Source organism: Ammospiza nelsoni, chromosome 3, assembly GCF_027579445.1.
Source record: "Ammospiza nelsoni isolate bAmmNel1 chromosome 3, bAmmNel1.pri, whole genome shotgun sequence".
Classification (NCBI taxonomy): domain Eukaryota; kingdom Metazoa; phylum Chordata; class Aves; order Passeriformes; family Passerellidae; genus Ammospiza; species Ammospiza nelsoni.
The window spans coordinates 44,318,565-44,336,969 of NC_080635.1; the positions used below are offsets into that span (position 1 = coordinate 44,318,565).

Consider the following 18,405-nt stretch of genomic DNA (forward strand, 5'->3'; position numbering starts at 1 on the left):
AAGCTAAGTTTCAGTATTGACTGATTTCCATGCAATTGTAAAATTATGGAGGACTTGCTTTAATGAGGTTGTTTTTTCTTAAATTTAGTTTTTAAATAGAGTTAAGTGTAACATTTTATTAAAGACAACTTGAGAATGTTTGGTGTCCAGTCTGCTTTTGAGTTTTTGCTGATGTAGTATCCAAGTCCTACATTTTTCAGAATTTACTGCTGATCTAGTGTTTAAATTATGATTATTTGAATGTCTAATTATAAATGCTTGTTACCTCTGGTACTTCCTCTTACAGCACAATAGAAAATTCTGTTTTGCATTACAGACATATCTGAAGAGCAAGTGAAGCACAAATGGCATGCAGTAAACTAACTTGCAGCATCTGTAGTCTGTGCCAATAACTTGTTAAAACTGCTTCTTTCTCTCAAGTTTCCATTTGCCTAAAGTTGCATTAATAATAGTTATTAAAGAAGTAAAGGGGAAGCAAAAAGTGGTGATGCAAGGTGTGTTGGAGCTGTTGAAATCTCTTGTCCATTTTCCTCTCTTTCCTTTTATTTCCCTCCATTTTCTTCAGAAAGGCAGGTGAGGCAGGTGACTCCTAGTCATTCTCATCCTTTGGTGCTTTTCTTTTGCCATATATCCTACTGTGGGCTGGGCTTTTCTTATGAGGTTCATGTGTATTTGTCAGTTCATGATGTCAAGGACTTTTTCTGTCAAGTCGTGTCTTGTTTTGGCTTTCCAATGGGGAACACTTTGTTCAGGATAATTTTATTTATTTATTTTTTTTAGTATCTGTTGGCTCCTTTGAGGTACATTTTTTGGGTTGTTGGTTTTGGTTTTTTTTAAGCTGGGTATTTTTAGAGAAATGCATTTAAGAACAAACTGCTCCTTTCAGTTGTGTGAAAATTAAGAACTGGTTATATGCCTGCTGTAAAGGGACATAGATAATAGAGGAGCACAGTATTCATAGAATAAAAAAGTCTCCTGCATATGTAATCACTGTTCAAAGGATAAAATTCCCTTGCTGATGGTGACCTCTGAACTTAATCCAGTGAGACAATCACAATCTGACAGATATTAGCTGCAGAGATAGCAGAACTCATCCTGAGAGCCCACGGGAGAAAAGGAAGGTATTTAAGGAGTAGTGTTTCATGGGCAAAAGTATCAACTTTTTTATGGACAGAAGAGTTTCTGATCAGTTAATGTTTTCACTGACATATTTAAGTTGTGGTTTGCACAACTAATTTTTTTACTATGGTGATTAATCTGCAGTTTAAAACCTGGATATGGCTTCTACAAGCAATGTTGAAATTTTAATATCCAGTTATGTTTGGAGCCAAATAACAATTCCAAATAATGGAGGTGGGTCTCTTAATATGGACAAGGTATTGTGTTTCATTAATTGAATATGCAACATTTAATAAGGTTTTTTTCTGCCTGTTAGTCCCCAGATAAAGATGCAAGGTCACCCTGCTGGTTTTGTTGCATGTTGATTTAGTGAACCAACAGGAACCAGATTTGCTTGCAAACAGCTGGAGAGGGAACTGACTGGGTGCAGGGGGAACAGAGACAGTAGCAGCATTGTCTGGACAATCTCTATTTGCAAGTAGAGTTGTACAGCATAACAACTTTCCTTTCTGGTATTCTCTAAGAATTACTTTATCATGGGTGGTAAACGTAGTGGATATGTAGGCATTTGTACCTATAATCATAGTAACTTAAATTGCTGTAGTATTAAATAGCTTAGATTTGCAAATCTATTTGCCCATGATAGTCACCTGTTTAGCAAACTGCAGATCAAGTAGCAAGAAATGGTTGGTAGCAATTGACTAACTTGGGAAAATAAGATTGCTTAATGTTTTATTTTTAGTACTAACAAAATAGGTAATATAAAGGGGGTGTAATAGAAAGTACAAAGATGATAGGAGGGATAGAATGGACTTCAGGATGTTTCTTTTTTAAGTTCAAGTATTAGAAGGTAGTTTGAATTCAGTACATTTAAACTACTGAAAAGGTGTTCCATCCTTTGCCTTGGCTTCTCTCAGAATACCTTTTTCACTTATTTCATATGTATGGTAACTGAGAAAAGTCACCTGAAAACACTGGAATGCATTGTTCATGCAATGAAACTGACTTTAACTGTATGAAGTCTTAGGATTTAAAAAAAAAATTCAACTGAAGTGTTGTCTTAAATGGAAACTTTGGCTAGATTAGTTGGAGAAATACAATCTATATGTACTTAGAAGCAAAAAGAAAACACCACAGGAAATAACCTGCATTAAAAGAGTAGCATTGAAGAGCTTAGTTCTTGGTATAAGTTTCCTAGATGTCTTGCCTTAAATGTCTGTCCAGGCCTCCCTCATGCTTACTGTAAATACTGCTTCTTAAACTATATTAACAAATAAAAAAAGAGAGAAGCTGAGGCAGGAATGTAAGCCTTTTATTCAGAATTATGCTTTAAACAAAGTTGGTGCAATTTCAGTTAGTACTTCTGGTTCTTCTCTAGGCTTTCAGCTTAGTCTTGAAAGTAGCACTGCAGGTGCTACTGTACCTGCATTCTGTACCTGAGTTTGGCAGATGTGCACCCCCACGAATCTGGTTTGTCTAAATGTGCTCTGTTCTGCTGGCTTATCGGTCTGTATGTAGGCTCTTGCTTATTTTTTCCTTTTCCCCAATAAAATTTCAACCCAAGCTCAAACAAACAGAGAATGCAGTTGCTGTTCAACTCTGGCTAGACATGGTTTTGCTACTTTATGTATATCTCACCTTTTGCTCACCTCAAAAAGGGCTTTACTGCCTGTGTGGAGAGTTTGGAGATGGGACTGATGGAATGGGAATGGCATAGGAAAAGGAGTGGCAAATGGGAGCATTTGAGGGGCATTTTCCTGGGACCTGTGTGTCCTTTTCAAGCTTAAATTCTGTGCCTTTCTTGACTAAGATCACCTTGTATGGAAGCAGTAGTGGTGTGGCAAAGAATTGTTGCTGGGTCTGTTTTAATTAGAGGAGCACTGACTTGGGAAGTACTGGCTGGCTCCATGGCAAAGTGTTAGATTTTGGTTTCTAAGAGTGTGCAAAACATCTTACATGCATACTGTTACACCATGAAATATTTGCATTGTGCCATAAGATCAGTAGAAAAATATTCCAGCTATAACAATGATAGTGCAGAAAGCAAGAAAGATTAATGGCAGTACTGCTTCAGGGACCATTAGGTTTAACAGGAATGTGTGTTTGATCTTGCTTCTTTTTTGAGGAGTGAACTCTGCTTTACACTGCAGAGGTCTGAAATGGGGATAGGAGAAAATAGGCAATAAAATTCCTTACCCCAATAGCTCCAGATCTAGAACTGAGTTTAATCAGAAGTGTACCTGTAAGATGGACCAGCCAGAGCACCTAGGAAAATATTTTGTTGTTAAGAGCACCAGTGCTGTAGGTCTGCATTCTGTTGTTAGGTACAGGTAACTTCTGTTCTCATAACTTCTCTAAACCTTTGTTTAGTGTAGCAAAAAGGACAAGCTCTTCTGATTTTATCTATATAAAAGACATTTACTAGATCCTAACTATTCTATTTTCTATGTCTGCTTCAGTTCCTGGTATTGGACATGCATGTGCAGGTTTAGTCATTCAATATTTCATATGAGGTGTTACACTTTGTAAAATTCTATTTATTGCTCCCTGTTTCTACTGAACTAAGCCTTCTTCAGTGATTTTTAGAATTGAACTACTTGCACAGCTTCATATAGCTTGCTAGTTTTCCAGAACAGCCAGGCATTTCTTCTTCCTTCATCTCTTTCTTATAGCTATAGATTTTATGATCTTATGCAAACTTGCATATATTTTAGTATGATGGTCAGTTCTTTCTTAGAGTGGGCACTACCTTCTGACTGTGCTGCCCAGGGAGGTGGTGGAGTCACCATCTCTGCAGATGTTCTAGAAATGAGTGGATGTACTTAGTGCTGTGGTGTAGTTGACATGGTGCTGTTTGGTCAAAGGTTGGACTTGATGATCTTGAAGTTTTTTTCCAACCTTTATGATTCTAAATATCTTATCTACCACTTTTAATACCAGTTTACTGCACAGCACTTCATTTTTCTCTCTGACTTGCCTGGCTTTTATCTTTAACTCATTAATTTATATTTCAGGAATTATTGAAAATAACATCTCTTTGTTGCCCTGCTGTAAATATTTCTGGGCATGCAGTGTCTCATATATTCAAGGAGTGCCTGTTATATGTCACCCAAGACTTTGCTCTGTGGTGTTAATAAATTTGCTTTCCCTTTGATCTCATTGCTGAAAGGTAGAGTCACAAAGAGAGATGTAGTAACTCAGAATTTAGTTGAAAATGGTGTTGCTGGCAGAAATCATATGCAGCCTTAGACTACTTGGTAATTTTTTAATTTCTGGCTGAAATGTTTGGGATTAGGATCTGGGTAGAGGATTTGGCCCAAACTTTATCTCCTTCGATTTTGAAGCATTCAGAAACATAGTATCGGGTTTTGCTTATGTAAAAATGAACAGGGTGTTAGATAAATATCCTTGTCCTATGTCCTACTTACATGTAAATAAGTGAGCACATAAGATTTTCCTGCATTTCTGCATACCTGATCTGATCTGTGGGTGTTGGTGGGTTTTGTTTTCAAATAGTCTTTGCACATCTAAATATTTTGGGCTGTGCGTGCCAGGAGCAAAGCTAGAATGTAAGTGTGAACTTCATTCTTCGTGGAAAATAAAAAGTCTGAAAAACATTGAAGTAAACCCAAAAGTGTTAAACCGTCTCTTGCCCAACTTAACATTGGAGCAAGAAAAGACAATTTAAAGGTTTGGAAAAGGAAGCAAGGAAGATGCTGAGTTAACAGGGCAAACTGGTGATCACAAAATAGTTTCTCCCAGTTTAGCAACCAGCAAGGGCCAGGAAGCTCTGGAAGAGGCAGAAGGATGCTATAGTGAAGGTTGCTAGGCTACTCCAAGGTAAGCTCTTACAGAGTGCTACTCAGCTATGCTGAGCATTTTTACTGCCCAGCTGCTAAGCAATGTGTGTGTGGTATTGTTTGCCTGGCTACCAGCCGGAAAGGGAAGTTTGAACTGCTAAGAAATGTTGTCCCTTTGTAGGATGAAACTTGGTCACGTGCCAGTTACTACCTTTTGCAAGACTGACTGTTTTTGGTTTCGGTCACATTGACTGACAAGGAATGTCAGGAATTCTGCTGAACATGTTTGAAATAGAACAGCAAACAATAGGTCTTTGATTCAAGTATAAAAGTATAAAAACTTGCATGAATTTAACCTGTTCTGGTGGGTCTCATTGGTGAGTTCTTGGTTTGTCTGTACCATTTTGGCCTTCATTTTTCTTGCTCTGTTAAGAAGCTTATTGAAAAAGGAATGTGGGTTCTTTTCCTTTTATCTGGATTTGATGTAATTTTTGAAATATTTGTAAGAGTTAATCTCTACTAGTAAGAATTATTTCTTTCAATTGCAAGTGCGAGGTCATTAGTTTTTCTTCTGTAAGGGAGGGTAAGTCTTTGTCTGCTTTTTTGTTAATGGGTTTCCTGTACTGTGTTTTGCTCTACATACAGGTAGAAACCACACATTTATGCTTCTTACATATGGTTTAATTTTTGGTCTTTGTCCCAGGAGATCATTTTAAGAGAAAGTTAAAACTGACAGTTGCTCTCTCTCTCAAACAGTGACAGAGGAACTGAATATGGAATTTAAATTATGGTGTGTTAAAATTTTGATTCCTTTCCATCAGTTATCTCTCTGCTTGTGAGCTCCAACACAATTACCTACTTCTTTTCTTGTAACACTGTTTCCTGAAGAGGTGCTACAACTCTGCCAATAATGTTGTCTCATGAACAAGTCAGGCACTGTAGGATGCAACAGCAAAAACAGGATAACTTACTCCTTAACATTCATGAAGGTGCAGTGTGTATAATGTAAAAGGGACTGGGTCCAAGTCCAGTGGCCTGTTGCCAGCAGGGAACTCCTAAGGCAAACTAATTTCCCTGGCATAGTTTCCCAACTTTATTCTGATTTGTGGCCCAGGGATTTCATGAAACTAAACGAACTTTTTTTGATATAAATTCCCTATATCAAGTTGACTTGTGTGAATTTGTGGAGATGCTTTTTAAATCTATGATAAATAATAATATTCACATACCATGCCAAGAATTCCAAAGTTCAGAATCTTGTTGCAAAGTTCACCTGTGTGTTGTGTGAATGACTGACACGTGTTTGATTCTCATCTGCCAGTTTTACCCAGTGGTGTCCATTTCATGTAGTGAGAAACTTTGAACAATTATTATGTCTAGTTTTCTTCATTAACAAGGCATTGTTATATAGATTTTTGCTTGTAAATGTTTCTTTTCCTAGAGGATGGCTAGGAAAAGGCTTCTTGTCTGTTAACCATTCCTTGTAGCTGTGGTTCTGTTGTTTTGAGTACCCTGCTCGTGTCCATCCCCTCGCCTCTTTCAGTTGTTACAGGCTTTCAGAGATGAGTAGGGGTCAGGATGGAATGCCCTATTAAGGATGGATTTTATACTGTGACATAATACTGCTTTGTTTTATCATTCTTTTATAAGAATTCTTAACATTTGGTTTTTGTTTAGTACTGCTTCTGGTTTTATTATTCCAGAATCTTGTTGCAAAGTGGATTATTTTCTGACAGTCTGTCATCATCTGGGATTATTAGGATTCTGGGTTTACTTAAATTATCTGATTTACTTTCCATCTCCAGTGTATTCTTGTGCTAATTTAATATATGCTCGTACATAAAAATAATTATTTATTTTAATATATATTTTTAGCATAATAATATATGCTCCTGCATAAAAAGCTCATGGCACTGTAGATGTTTCTTGCTTCTGTAGCTTGGAATAGCTTAAAATTATCAAAAAACATTTTCATGCTAATAAAAATTGCAATAATATTTTCTCAACACTAAAAGTAGACAATTATCTGTGCAATACAAGTTGTAAGTGAAATTAATAACAGAAATGTATTTTTTTTATTGCCATTGCATTAATTTGCAAACTCAATCTTTTGCAGTTTTATTGCTGGAGAAGATGGAGCATGATGACATCTGTAATAAAACTCTGAAGATTACAGACTTTGGTCTGGCTAGAGAGTGGCACAGAACAACCAAAATGAGTGCAGCAGGAACTTATGCATGGATGGCTCCAGAAGTTATCAAGTCCTCCATGTTTTCTAAAGGAAGTGATATTTGGAGGTAAGAAGTTTTTCTGCTGAAGACTATGTTCAATGGAACTGTGTTGAGGGTTTTGACAGAATTTTTTTGGTGGTTTGCTAGGTTAGTGCCTCAACATATGGCTAGTATAGCTCTTCTAATAAACAAACACATTTTAAAGTATCTATTTCAGTTGTTATACCTTATATTATCCATTATTTACAAACTGGGGGCAGAAGAGGGAAAACAAAGAATATTTTTTTTTTTTTAGCAAGTTCTTAAAATATTTGCTAGTTAATATACCCAAGTGTTTCTCTGGAGTCTTAATATAAATAACTGTATGCTCTTGATACATTATTGTATGATTGATCTCATTTTGTAGGTTTATTTTAGATTAGATGTCTGAAAACTCTCAATCTGCTTAAAAATGGGACCAACCAATTATTGCCTTAAATGACTGATTAATAAGGTTCAAACCAGAACTTTGCCAAGTGTTAATTTGAATTAATGCTGTTTTTAGGAATCTGGAATGTGGTTGTGTGTAAAAGTTAATACTAGGTTGAAGCTTCTATGTTTACAGAGATTTTGCTTCCAGTAGCTGGATTAAGGAAAGTATATTCAGCACAAATTTGTTTTAACTTGCTCTCTAATTTTAAAGGTGGGAAATGCCCTGTGTTAAATTTGTGAATTTCTCATTTAAGATGTTATTGTGGCTAATATAAATAATATGGCTCTCACTAGTGATTCTGTTTTTGAGTGGTGTAGTGTGGGGTACATGTAGTGTAGAAAGGCAATTTAAGCTTTAATTTAGTTCTGGTTTGTGAGTGTAGAAAAGCAGTGATTGCACAATAGGCTCTAAAAGCTGCTGTGCCCCACCTTGAAAAATCTGCATTTCCTTTCTTTTTGCTACCTTTGCTCTGAAGGGTCCAAGATAGCTGTTCGGGGAAGGAAAGGAGGACTTTAATCTGTTTGCTCCTGCTGCTTTATGCATGTTCTGGATTGTATAATTCTTAAATAGGGTCCTGTTTTGCTTAAATGCATGATATTATACAGCATGAAGTAATACTTTTGGTATTCTTGTGATGATTCTGTATCTGCACTGCTATTTTGTGACACTCATTTGTCTTGGGTTGTCTTGTCTCTAAACCAATTCTGTTTGCATTAGTCTCAGTTGATGCCCAGTTGGGAAACATCTTTGGCCTCATTCTTTTTTTTGTTTTTTTCCATTCTTTCTTACTTTTTTCTTTTTTTTTTTTTTTCTTTTGCGGGATGGAGGTTGGGTGTAGGCGTTTCCCTAATCAGCTGTATTCCATGCTTAATTACAGGTCCTGTCCAGTCTTGTTGCTGTGATTTTAGGTATCTGAGGGGGTATGCTTTGGTGCAATTATTTTATATTCTGCTGCAACATTAGTTTACATTTTTGGAACCTACAGTATTTCTCTTCTTCGCCTTCTCTTCTGCACGCCTCTCTTGTAAAAATGTAAGTATTTAGTTCAATGATGGAAGTCTAACAGGAGAGGTTTTTAAGTAGAAAGGCTGTGTTTTGCAGTATAGTTTAGACCTTCTTAGCTTCTAAACATTTTCTGCTCACTGCACCTTGATCTGTTCTGTTGCTTATCTTTACTCTTTCTTTAAAAGAAAAGCAAATAAATATCGTGGTTACAGGAGAGGTTTTTGTTTTAAAAACCCTTCAGGTTACCAATTTAAGTATATGGGTCTCTCTAAGACAGGAACACAAAATGTTTTATCAAATTTCTAAATCTCAGTTAGAGATACTGAGTGCTGAGGCTCTGAATGAAATCTGCAGACCTCCTATTAGGAAAAAAGAGAGCAATTGAGGCTGCTCAAGTTGAGGCAACTTACGCTTCCAGTTAGTCTTCCAGAATCTGCCAGTGCTTGGAAATGTTGTGGGAGTATTTTCATGCAGAGCCTTCCAGGCTGTATGTTCTCAGGTGTCATCCTAGATAGCAGAACTAGTGCTTTCCAGGCCCTGCACGTGTACCCTTTTGCTTTCCAGACCAGAGCTTCAGCTACTCTATTTATTTTACTCTGGCACATGCTTCCAAATTCCCAAACAAGAATTCTACTCTTCCAACCCTACCCTTCCATGAATCATCACACATTTCTGAGTGGTGTGTCAGTATTGGTTTTTTGTGGAGCCTGAAAGTGCAAATATGCCCATGGATTTCCAAGTGCTGATGGTGTGCTTCAGCAATGGTCTTTAGAGTAATGTGTGTCCTGGTAGTACAAGCCCTTGGCAAAGCCAGGAAGCATCTACTGTAAAGCACTATTAGCAGTTGCTTTTGCCTGGAACATTTGTATAAATGTGAAGTGATTCACATAGCAGTGCTTAGTGCTTAGTAACCTCTGCTCTAGAGGATGGATCGTAGAGTAAAATAAACTTTGAGAACCTTACCTTAAGATTTTCAGCTCCTAAAGTGTGTAAAATCAGTAAGTTTTCACTGAAGCGAGATATAGTAAGGCTTAAATCACATTTGATTGAAGGAAAAATTATTTTAATAATGAAAATACTTAACATAGTTTTGGAGGTGTATTCATTTCTGTGGTTTGAAAATATGTATTTCAATTACACGGTTGTGGCTTTGCCTTTTGCTGATTATGGAAAGGGACATGGCTTTTGCTCTTTAAAAAACAGCTGTTTCTTAGAAGCTCAGGCTGTATGTGTAAGACAATTGTATGTGAGCTGGTGAAATTTAATACACTAAGTAGCTACTTGTGTAGCTGAGAGACTTAAAAAGTAGTTGTTTTCCTAGATAATGGCAGATTAGTACCTCCCTAGTAGTAGTTAAAAGCTACTATGCTGAAGTAGTTAAAAACTCCAGTGTATCAAGACCATAATGTCTTTAGGTTTCCTCCTTGCAATTTTTCCCCCATAATGCTGGCTCTTGGTACTTGACTGCTTTCATTAAAAGGCTGTTAATGTGTTGGTCTGTTTAAAACTTTGCAACCACCTTCTTGGCACTGTTGAGAGCTCTTTAAAGTTAAAGGCTTGAATTGTAAATACAACTAAAGCTAATAGTGTGACAACTTTTTTATAACTTCTTTTTAGTTAATGTTTTGCTTATCTTCAGAGTTCATGCTAAAATATCTATGGAATAGTCTGAACAAGGAAATTAATTTAGAACAGTCTGTACTTGCTGAGAGATTTTTTTTAATGCTTTCTCCAAAGACACAGATGAGCTGTAGTTCAAGAAAATTACTCCATCAGGCATAAAATGCATATGTACCACAGGAAGTGTTTTATTCATTATGGTCAGAATACCACTGTTTTAAAGCAATTTGGAATTCATTATTTTAGCCTTCTTTGAGTATACAAGCAAATGCAGAAATTAGACTAGAAAAATCAAGAACAAATTGTTCAGAGGCCTACGACTTTTTTAATTCCTTTTCTTCTGGCTGCAGGTGCAGGCTGTTTTCTTCAACTTTTGATGAAGTGTTAGCCCTATAAATTTGTTAGTTTTTAAGATTTTACGAGATGCAAAAATTCTCAGACAAACAGACCATAGATAACAAAGGACTGCTGATATTTGTGCTGCTATTGTGTAGTTTTCTGTTTTATTATTTATTCTTTCACTTTATTATTTATTCAAATCACTTTATTATTTATTAAAGTGATGTTGTAAGGTGTTGAATAATAGACTGACTAACTTCTCATTAAGCAGACAGTGATAGAAAACCTTGACTGGTGTGTGTTCTTCTCTCTGTTTCATCTGACACCTCCCCTTGAGGTGTCATTTCTAGTCCTAAGGAGTGCATAGCCCTCACTGCCTTAGTGCAGAATGCTTTTCTTCTCATGTTGGAGAGTTCAGTCTAGTCCTGCAAAACTTGCAGGTGGTTTCTTTGCACACTTGGAGAGAAAGGCAAGAGCAATAGTTTGTATTCTGTTTTTTCCTTTGCCTGCTCACTTTACTATTCAAAAGCAGCAATAGGTTGTCCTTTGTATCCTTGTTCTACTGGTAGTCGTTCCCTGGCAGGAAGAGAAGTGGAGGGGGAATGGGGGATGAAGAAAGGAACAAAAACCAAATCCAGTCCACTTTGGGCTAACATGCTGAAAGGAGTAATTCCCACTTCCACAAAAATGACTGTGAAAGCTGTCATTTCAGTGGTGGTAGAATAGGAGCTCTAGAGCCACAGCAACCAGGGTGCTGTCCCTGCCCTTTGTAGGGGCTTGAATAATTTGAATAAGCCAAGCACTGGGCATACAAACCCAAAGAAGGTAAAAGCAACACCCAGCTCTTCTTTGAATGGAAAGCATTGCAGAAGTTCTTATGGTTGTTTTCACTGTAATAGGAATTCCCGTGATTCTTGATTTCTGTACCTGACACTGAGAAAAGATCTCTTCATGCCACCACCTTTTGCTGACAACAATGTTGTTTTGCTTGGATTTTGTGGGTGGAATTTTTTCTAGTATGGAGAAATCCCATGTGTGTGCATGAAATAATTTCTCAGTCTTGTTGTATCTTCAGTGGGTCATGACAAGTTCACTGGCCTTCATATATACATAATGGGATTAGAAATTCAAACTTCCAGATAAAGATGGGAGTTTTCTATAATTTTTACTACCACTTTTTAAAAAAGAAAAAAATATGTCCCTCTAGGTAAATTACTGTGAAATATTTGGAAAGGGGAATGGCCTGAATGCTCTGCTGAGGATTTCTTTTTATTGTTTTTTGTTTTTTTTTGTGGGGAGAAGGTTGCTTGTGTTCCTGTCATTCAGACTTCGTATTGTAAGTCAGATTTATGTGAAACTAGAATTTCTGTAGAAGTGGCTTCAGGCTTCTATTTTGAATAAGAGTGTGAGCCAGTCTTAAAGTTGCACCCAATTTGCTTAATCACTATAACTGGAAAGGTGCACAGTGACAAAAGTAGAGCTGACTTGAAGGCATTCACCTTTGACTGGGAAATCCTCATGAATTTGAGTACCTGGTTGGACAGATACTTGTTTGTGTTTTCATGTGTTCTTGTTGTTTCTTTCTCAGAAAATAACTGTTTAAAAAATTACCTTTTGTAGCTACGGAGTGTTGCTGTGGGAACTGCTTACAGGAGAGGTTCCTTACCGTGGCATTGATGGCCTCGCTGTGGCTTATGGAGTAGCTGTCAATAAGCTCACTTTGCCCATCCCATCCACCTGCCCTGAACCATTTGCAAAACTAATGAAAGGTATCCACATTGTTTCTTCTTATGTTTTTAAATAGTTATGTTTTGGGGGTATAAAATAATCACGGGTTGCCAAATATGTACCTCCTTTGATAGTGTGCTGTGTACCAGGTATTTTGTTTTTCTTTACACAGCAATCTGGTGTCACAGAGAGTTGGTGTGTTTCTGAGGGAGGCATACAGTGTTAATGTTGCATATAAGTTTTTCAATAGCAACAGTATGGTTTGTGCTCTGATTTCACAGATTTTTCTCTACTCTGAAATTGCATTAAATTTCATAAATTATGGGATACTACTATGGATTAATACAAGATAGATTAAAATCCCAAGAGGAAAAATTGCAAATACTTTTTTTTTTTCATTGTTTCTTCATGAGTGTCTAAAACGTTTTGGAAAAATTTTAGAGAGAAATAAACATTACTTGCTAATGTCTATTTCCTTGTGTTCAGTGAATTTTTCTACCTTTTTATTTATTTCTTCCATTCAATATTGCTAGTTTTGCCAATTCATTTAATTATTGGCATTCATTAGCAATTAAGCTGTTGAATAATTGTTCATTCATTAGCAAATTAGCAAATTGCTAAATTGCTAAAAATAGACCAAAAAATTACTATTAATACAAAACCAATCCTCTGAATACAGGTAGGCGGATGTCACCTCTGTAAATTGAGACAGAGCTGGGGATGTCTTGCAGGTAAAGAGAACACATTAGAATTTGAAATGCAGTTGCAAGTAACTTGAAATTCACGTAGCTCTTCAAAAAGTTCTATGTGCTCTTACAAACTGACGGGATTTTGATAAATTCTAGAATGCTGGGAACAGGACCCTCATATCCGACCATCGTTTGCCTTAATTCTTGAACAGCTTACTGCCATTGAAGGGGCAGTTATGACTGAAATGCCTCAAGAGTCCTTCCACTCTATGCAAGATGACTGGAAATTGGAAATTCAGCAGATATTTAATGAACTGAGGACCAAGGAAAAAGTAAGTTGGTTTTTCCAATTGCATGGAAGTAAAGAAGGGTGGAAGGGTGCATGGAAGGAAAGAAGGGTATGTCTGTATTTATGTTTATGTGATACAGCAGTTTTGAACTTTTGAATTGTTGCTTACCAATGTACTCATGCAAATATACACACAATTGAAAAAAAAAAGATATCCACACCTTTCTCCCCAAAGAAAAGAGGTTGTAGATCTGTAAATGTCACATTCTAGGCTCTTTTTTAAAATGTGTTATTTTTTTCTTGTATCACTTTAATTGGATTTATCCCTTAAGCTAATCTTTATGACTGCAAATGTTCAGCTGCTGTTGAACATTCTCCTCAGCTGTGAGAATGGAAAGCTTTTCATCCTGTTATGCGACTGTACCCCATGGCTTCTTTTCCAAAAATGGAATTGTGCTTTTATCTCTCTTCTTGCTGAACAGACTGATCATATGGATGCCTTTCAATGTTGCAGTTTGGGACATATTCTTGCCCAAGATATTAGGAAGGTTAAACTCACACATATGAATCAGAAAATCTAGTTTCTTTTGTTTATTACTCAGATTTGTCACTGATCTTCTTTCCATACTCTTACATCACAATATGTTTGTACTAAATGAGTACTCATTGTCAATTCTCTTTGTTTTCTCTTCTACTCACTTCAACTTGGTTTTGACCACCCTGAGTTTTATGTTTTCCTTTAGACAACTTGATGAAGGTAACGGGTGGAATAGGCCAGATGTGCTCAAACCCCTGTTAGAAATGCTTCTGGAAGAATCAAATCCTTTCTTTGCAGGTGTTTCTTGCAGTATAATCCCAGTATATATTTGCTGTTATTTTTCATGAAGTGATTGTAGACAAGGAAGATAGTAAATTGAGGTGCAGTGACTCGTGATGAAACTTTATAGAAGATATAGTTGCTAAGTTTGACAAAAGCAAAAACTAAACTCTTGTCTTTCAAGTCACTGTTTGTAGCCTTTGTCCTTCAGTTGTTCTCATCAAATGTCACAAATGGCAGTGTGTGGACTTCTGGCTAGTGTTGGGTGTGGCATTATGTTCTGTACTATCAGCATAGTGATATTAGGATTTACTGATCACCCATAAGATTGCAGTATCATTATTTATTTCCTATGTACCATTTCTTCTACCCTCTGCATTTCCCTCTTCTTTTGGGTTCACAGAAGTAGGTAAGTATGTGGTGTGCTCTGCTCTGCCTGCAGTAGGCATAGAGAGTGCCAGAGCTGTGTGCCTCAGGAGCTGTCAGGCCTCTTCCTTTGCAGTTGAGTTATAGTCCCTCTACAGAGAGTAGAGGCTTCCTTTTTTTACTTGCCGTGGGGTCACGAGCTACTGTGTTCGCTTGCCTCAACCTGCCATAGAACATAACTCTGTTTTTGGCCCCTCCAGCAACTGCTTAACCAACCATTTTCCTCCTTTTACTCTGAGAGCAATTGTAACAGGCCTTCCTGTTCAGGTTTTTGTTTATTCTTTGTTTTTCTGGAGGCATAAGTCTAGAATGAGATTTCCTATCCAAGACAAATCTGACTAAATTAAGTCTAGAATTAAATAAGCAGGTGAAAAAGTTTTCAAGAAGAGTCAAATTTTGGGTGTAAAAGTAAGTTAAGCTCAGTTAGGTAGGGAAAATAATAAAATGAAATTTACTTTTAACATGCTAAAGTAAGTGCATCTCCAGAGGCATCTACTCTAATGAGGTGCACTTCTCTAAGGTTGAAAACATGTAACTTTGACTTAGACAAGATTTTCATATATATGCAGGGTTTTTAAATTTGTCATAGTATCAATTTTGCTATGAGCTACTAGAGTGAAAGTCACGTCTATAAAGTAATTATATAATAATAATAATACTACAAAAATCCTCTGCATGGTCCTATTCCTCCTGTAAAAGAGGAACTTCTGTAGCTAGAGGAATTTCCTCAAGGGCTTTCTGCAAATGAGTGATGGTGATGCCTACTCGAAAAGAAGATCACAATCTTATTTTGACAAATGTTCTTGAGCAACTGAAATACAGAATTCTTTCCAAGCTTCCTTACAATGGGTGTTTTAATTGTAGAGTGATGTGGAAACATTGCCTAACTAATTGCAGTAAGTCTGGTTTTAATTAGTTTATTTGGAAAAGAGTAAATACTTAATCTCTCATTGACGAAGCACTTTTACTTCCTCTAGACTGTGTACTGAAATGTACTCTGTACATTTCAGTGCAGGCCCTCAGTTTCTGCCTGGGTGCTGAGCTTTATTATGGAACATGGGTTTAAGGGCTGTGAAAAGTGGAAAATGAACAGTCTCCTAATGTACCTTTATTACTGTACTAATGCAGTAATAAAGATCTTCTCTCTTTAAACTTTTAAGTGTCTCTTTTCTAAATCTGAATTAATGTAGTTTCTGTTTCAACCTTGTTTTAGGTTATCCTGTTTTGAGTGGACAGAGGAGGAGGAAAGTGAGGATTTTCAGGAGTCACTAAATTACTTAATATCTTTTTTAAAAATTTGGTTTCTAGTATTAGGTTGAAACAAGCTCACTCAAAATTAGTGTACCATATGAAATTTTTCAGTCATATCACTTAAATTTTAAACCCATGATAAGCAGAGTGTGTGTGCTATAGCTGTAAAAAAACCCAGAAAGTGTCTCAAGAACAGACACTTGTCATTGAACCAGTTTGCTTCAGTGCCAGCCTGTCTTTTGACATCTATAGTCTTTTTGGAAAGAATATTTGAACATTTTCATTTGAAAACACTGAAATAATACAGTTCATGAAGTAATTTTTTGCTTTAATGATATGAAATAAGGAATTCTTCTGGCGTACAACTTCGCTGGATACCAATGAGCAGAATTAGACAGTTCTGAAATAAAAACTAAACGAAGACAAAACTAAGCAACACCCCAATTGTAAAATCATTTAGTGTAAAAATTAATTTTAAATAGAAATAAATTTCTTAGATATCCTGAACTTTTAGCATAGCTTTGTTTCAAAGGATAGTTTTCTGAGTTGAATTAAGTGGAATTTACACAATCATGTAAAAAAAAGTGATGAGAAACATATAGTATGAGTCACATCTAGTTCTATTTTTTCTATACTTTCAGTACAGTGTTATTAGCAATATAGACTGTAAGTGTTCTAAGTCTGTTTCCTGTGTAATATGCCCCATGCTATGAAGGAAAGTCTGAAATTAGGGAGGTCTTAAGTTTCAGATGTATTTTAACAGACTTTGGAAACTGAAGATCAAGATAATTTTAAGATGCTAGGTTTACAGCTATTTAGCCTTGGCTATTCATTTACCCTGAAAAATTACCTAGCTTCCTTATGAAGGCTTTTCCTTTTGCAAAATTAAAAAAAATAAATGTAGAGCTACTTTTCTTAGAATGGTGGCTTGGGAGTCTGTGTGCTGTAATTCAGTGGTTAGTAGCTGTTTGATGTTACAGATACTTGCTGGATTTAATTAAGAAACAGCTGTCTTATGACTTAGTTTATCCTATTGCACTAATCCCCATTCAGTGTAATACTGATTGCTTTTCTAGATAGAAAAGTGCTACTTAATACGTGGCTGAAAAACAGGAAAGGTTAGAGAATTTAAGATAAAGGCAATAATTTGTGTATTCATCAGGTCATTGGCCCTCTGTTAAAGTGTAGGAGCTGTCCAATAGCAGCGCTCATGCTGTGCAAGAGCTTCTCATCATGTGAAATACTTGAAGCGCATTTTCTGCTGGGCTGTTAGCTGATAATCTTGGATTGCATGTGTTGTCCCCATTGCTACTGCTTACCTGCTTTAAGTGGAGTGACTCAAGTTAATTGGTTTAAAGGAAATCTGTGTAATGCTTGATTCTGAATACAGAATTTTTGTTTGTTCAGAATGGAGGACTTGCTGAAGATTGTGCATGTTGCATGTATATAGTGTATCATAAAAATAAATCAGGAAATACAACCTATTGTGCACTTCATATATCCTTTAATACTACCTTCCCATTATTACTAAGTTTTATTTTTGTGAATCTTGTCTTCAGGAGCTTCGATCCCGAGAAGAGGAGTTGACAAGAGCAGCTCTTCAGCAAAAGTCTCAAGAAGAATTACTGAAGCGCCGCGAGCAGCAGTTGGCGGAACGCGAGATTGATGTCCTGGAGCGCGAGCTGAACATCATGATATTCCAGTTAAACCAAGAGAAACCCAATGTCAAGAAGAGGAAGGGCAAGTTTAAAAGAAGCCGGTTAAAACTCAAAGATGGGCACAGAATTAGTTTGCCTTCAGGTTTGCAATTTTTTTTAAGTTCACTGTATAGGTAATGATTAAATATGCAAGCTTCTTTAGTTCCATGGTTCATGTTTTCAGTAGTAGCTCCTATTTTATTTTGTTGTCAGGTTCTTCTACTGTAATGCACAGAAGGGTTTGGTAAGAATTGTACAGCTCCTTTCCCTCAAGGAAAATCTTTCACATGCCATGTTCTCATGAAGTCGTCCTCATTTCATCTGGAAGAATGATTCAGCTAGAAGTCCATCCCATTTGGAGGGAAAGGTCACCAGCATGAGAGCCACATGATTTAATACTAGTTCAAAGTTCAGATTTTTGTTATCATTGTTTCTGTACAGACAGGAAAGTACTTTTTTACTACATGCCAGAACTTTCTAACATGATCAAATATTAGTGCTGTTTGCCCTAAAATTGCCAATACCGAGCAGAAAAACAGTGCTGAGAGAGGGCTGAGGATGTACGGGTGCAGTAGGTCCAAACTGCACACTTACTGCAGTTGCAAGTACAACACAGCAGTTACAATCTTCAGTGCCTTATTTCTTGCAAGAAAACACATTAACAGCAGCAGCAGATGATTTCAGAATACAAATATGGTATAATTTGAATGTTAGAGCATTTCATTCCACATATGAATGCATTAAAATGTCCCAATTACAAAGGAGGCATGTTTGTAGACAGTGAGGGTCTTTAGTTCTGAGGGGCTGGTTTAGAGGTGCCTTTTTAATGTTACCACCAGATAGCACTTCACAAACTCATGGTCTCACCAATGGTTGGAAAGCCTTCATCCTGGGGTTGGTGGGCTTCCTTTCAGTAGCTTCC

The 18,405-nt window shown here is 36.7% G+C and overlaps 1 protein-coding gene across 1 annotated transcript in view; it reads left to right on the forward strand.

Annotated features, from left to right (window-relative positions):
- Positions 1 to 18,405, forward strand: part of MAP3K21 (mitogen-activated protein kinase kinase kinase 21) — a 40,203-nt gene that overhangs the window by 10,276 nt on the left and 11,522 nt on the right. The window contains exons 2-5 of the mRNA XM_059467661.1: positions 7,036 to 7,216; positions 12,207 to 12,355; positions 13,160 to 13,335; positions 17,346 to 17,586. Of these exons, the coding sequence (XP_059323644.1) occupies positions 7,036 to 7,216; positions 12,207 to 12,355; positions 13,160 to 13,335; positions 17,346 to 17,586 (747 nt within the window). The remainder of the gene's footprint in view (positions 1 to 7,035; positions 7,217 to 12,206; positions 12,356 to 13,159; positions 13,336 to 17,345; positions 17,587 to 18,405) is intronic.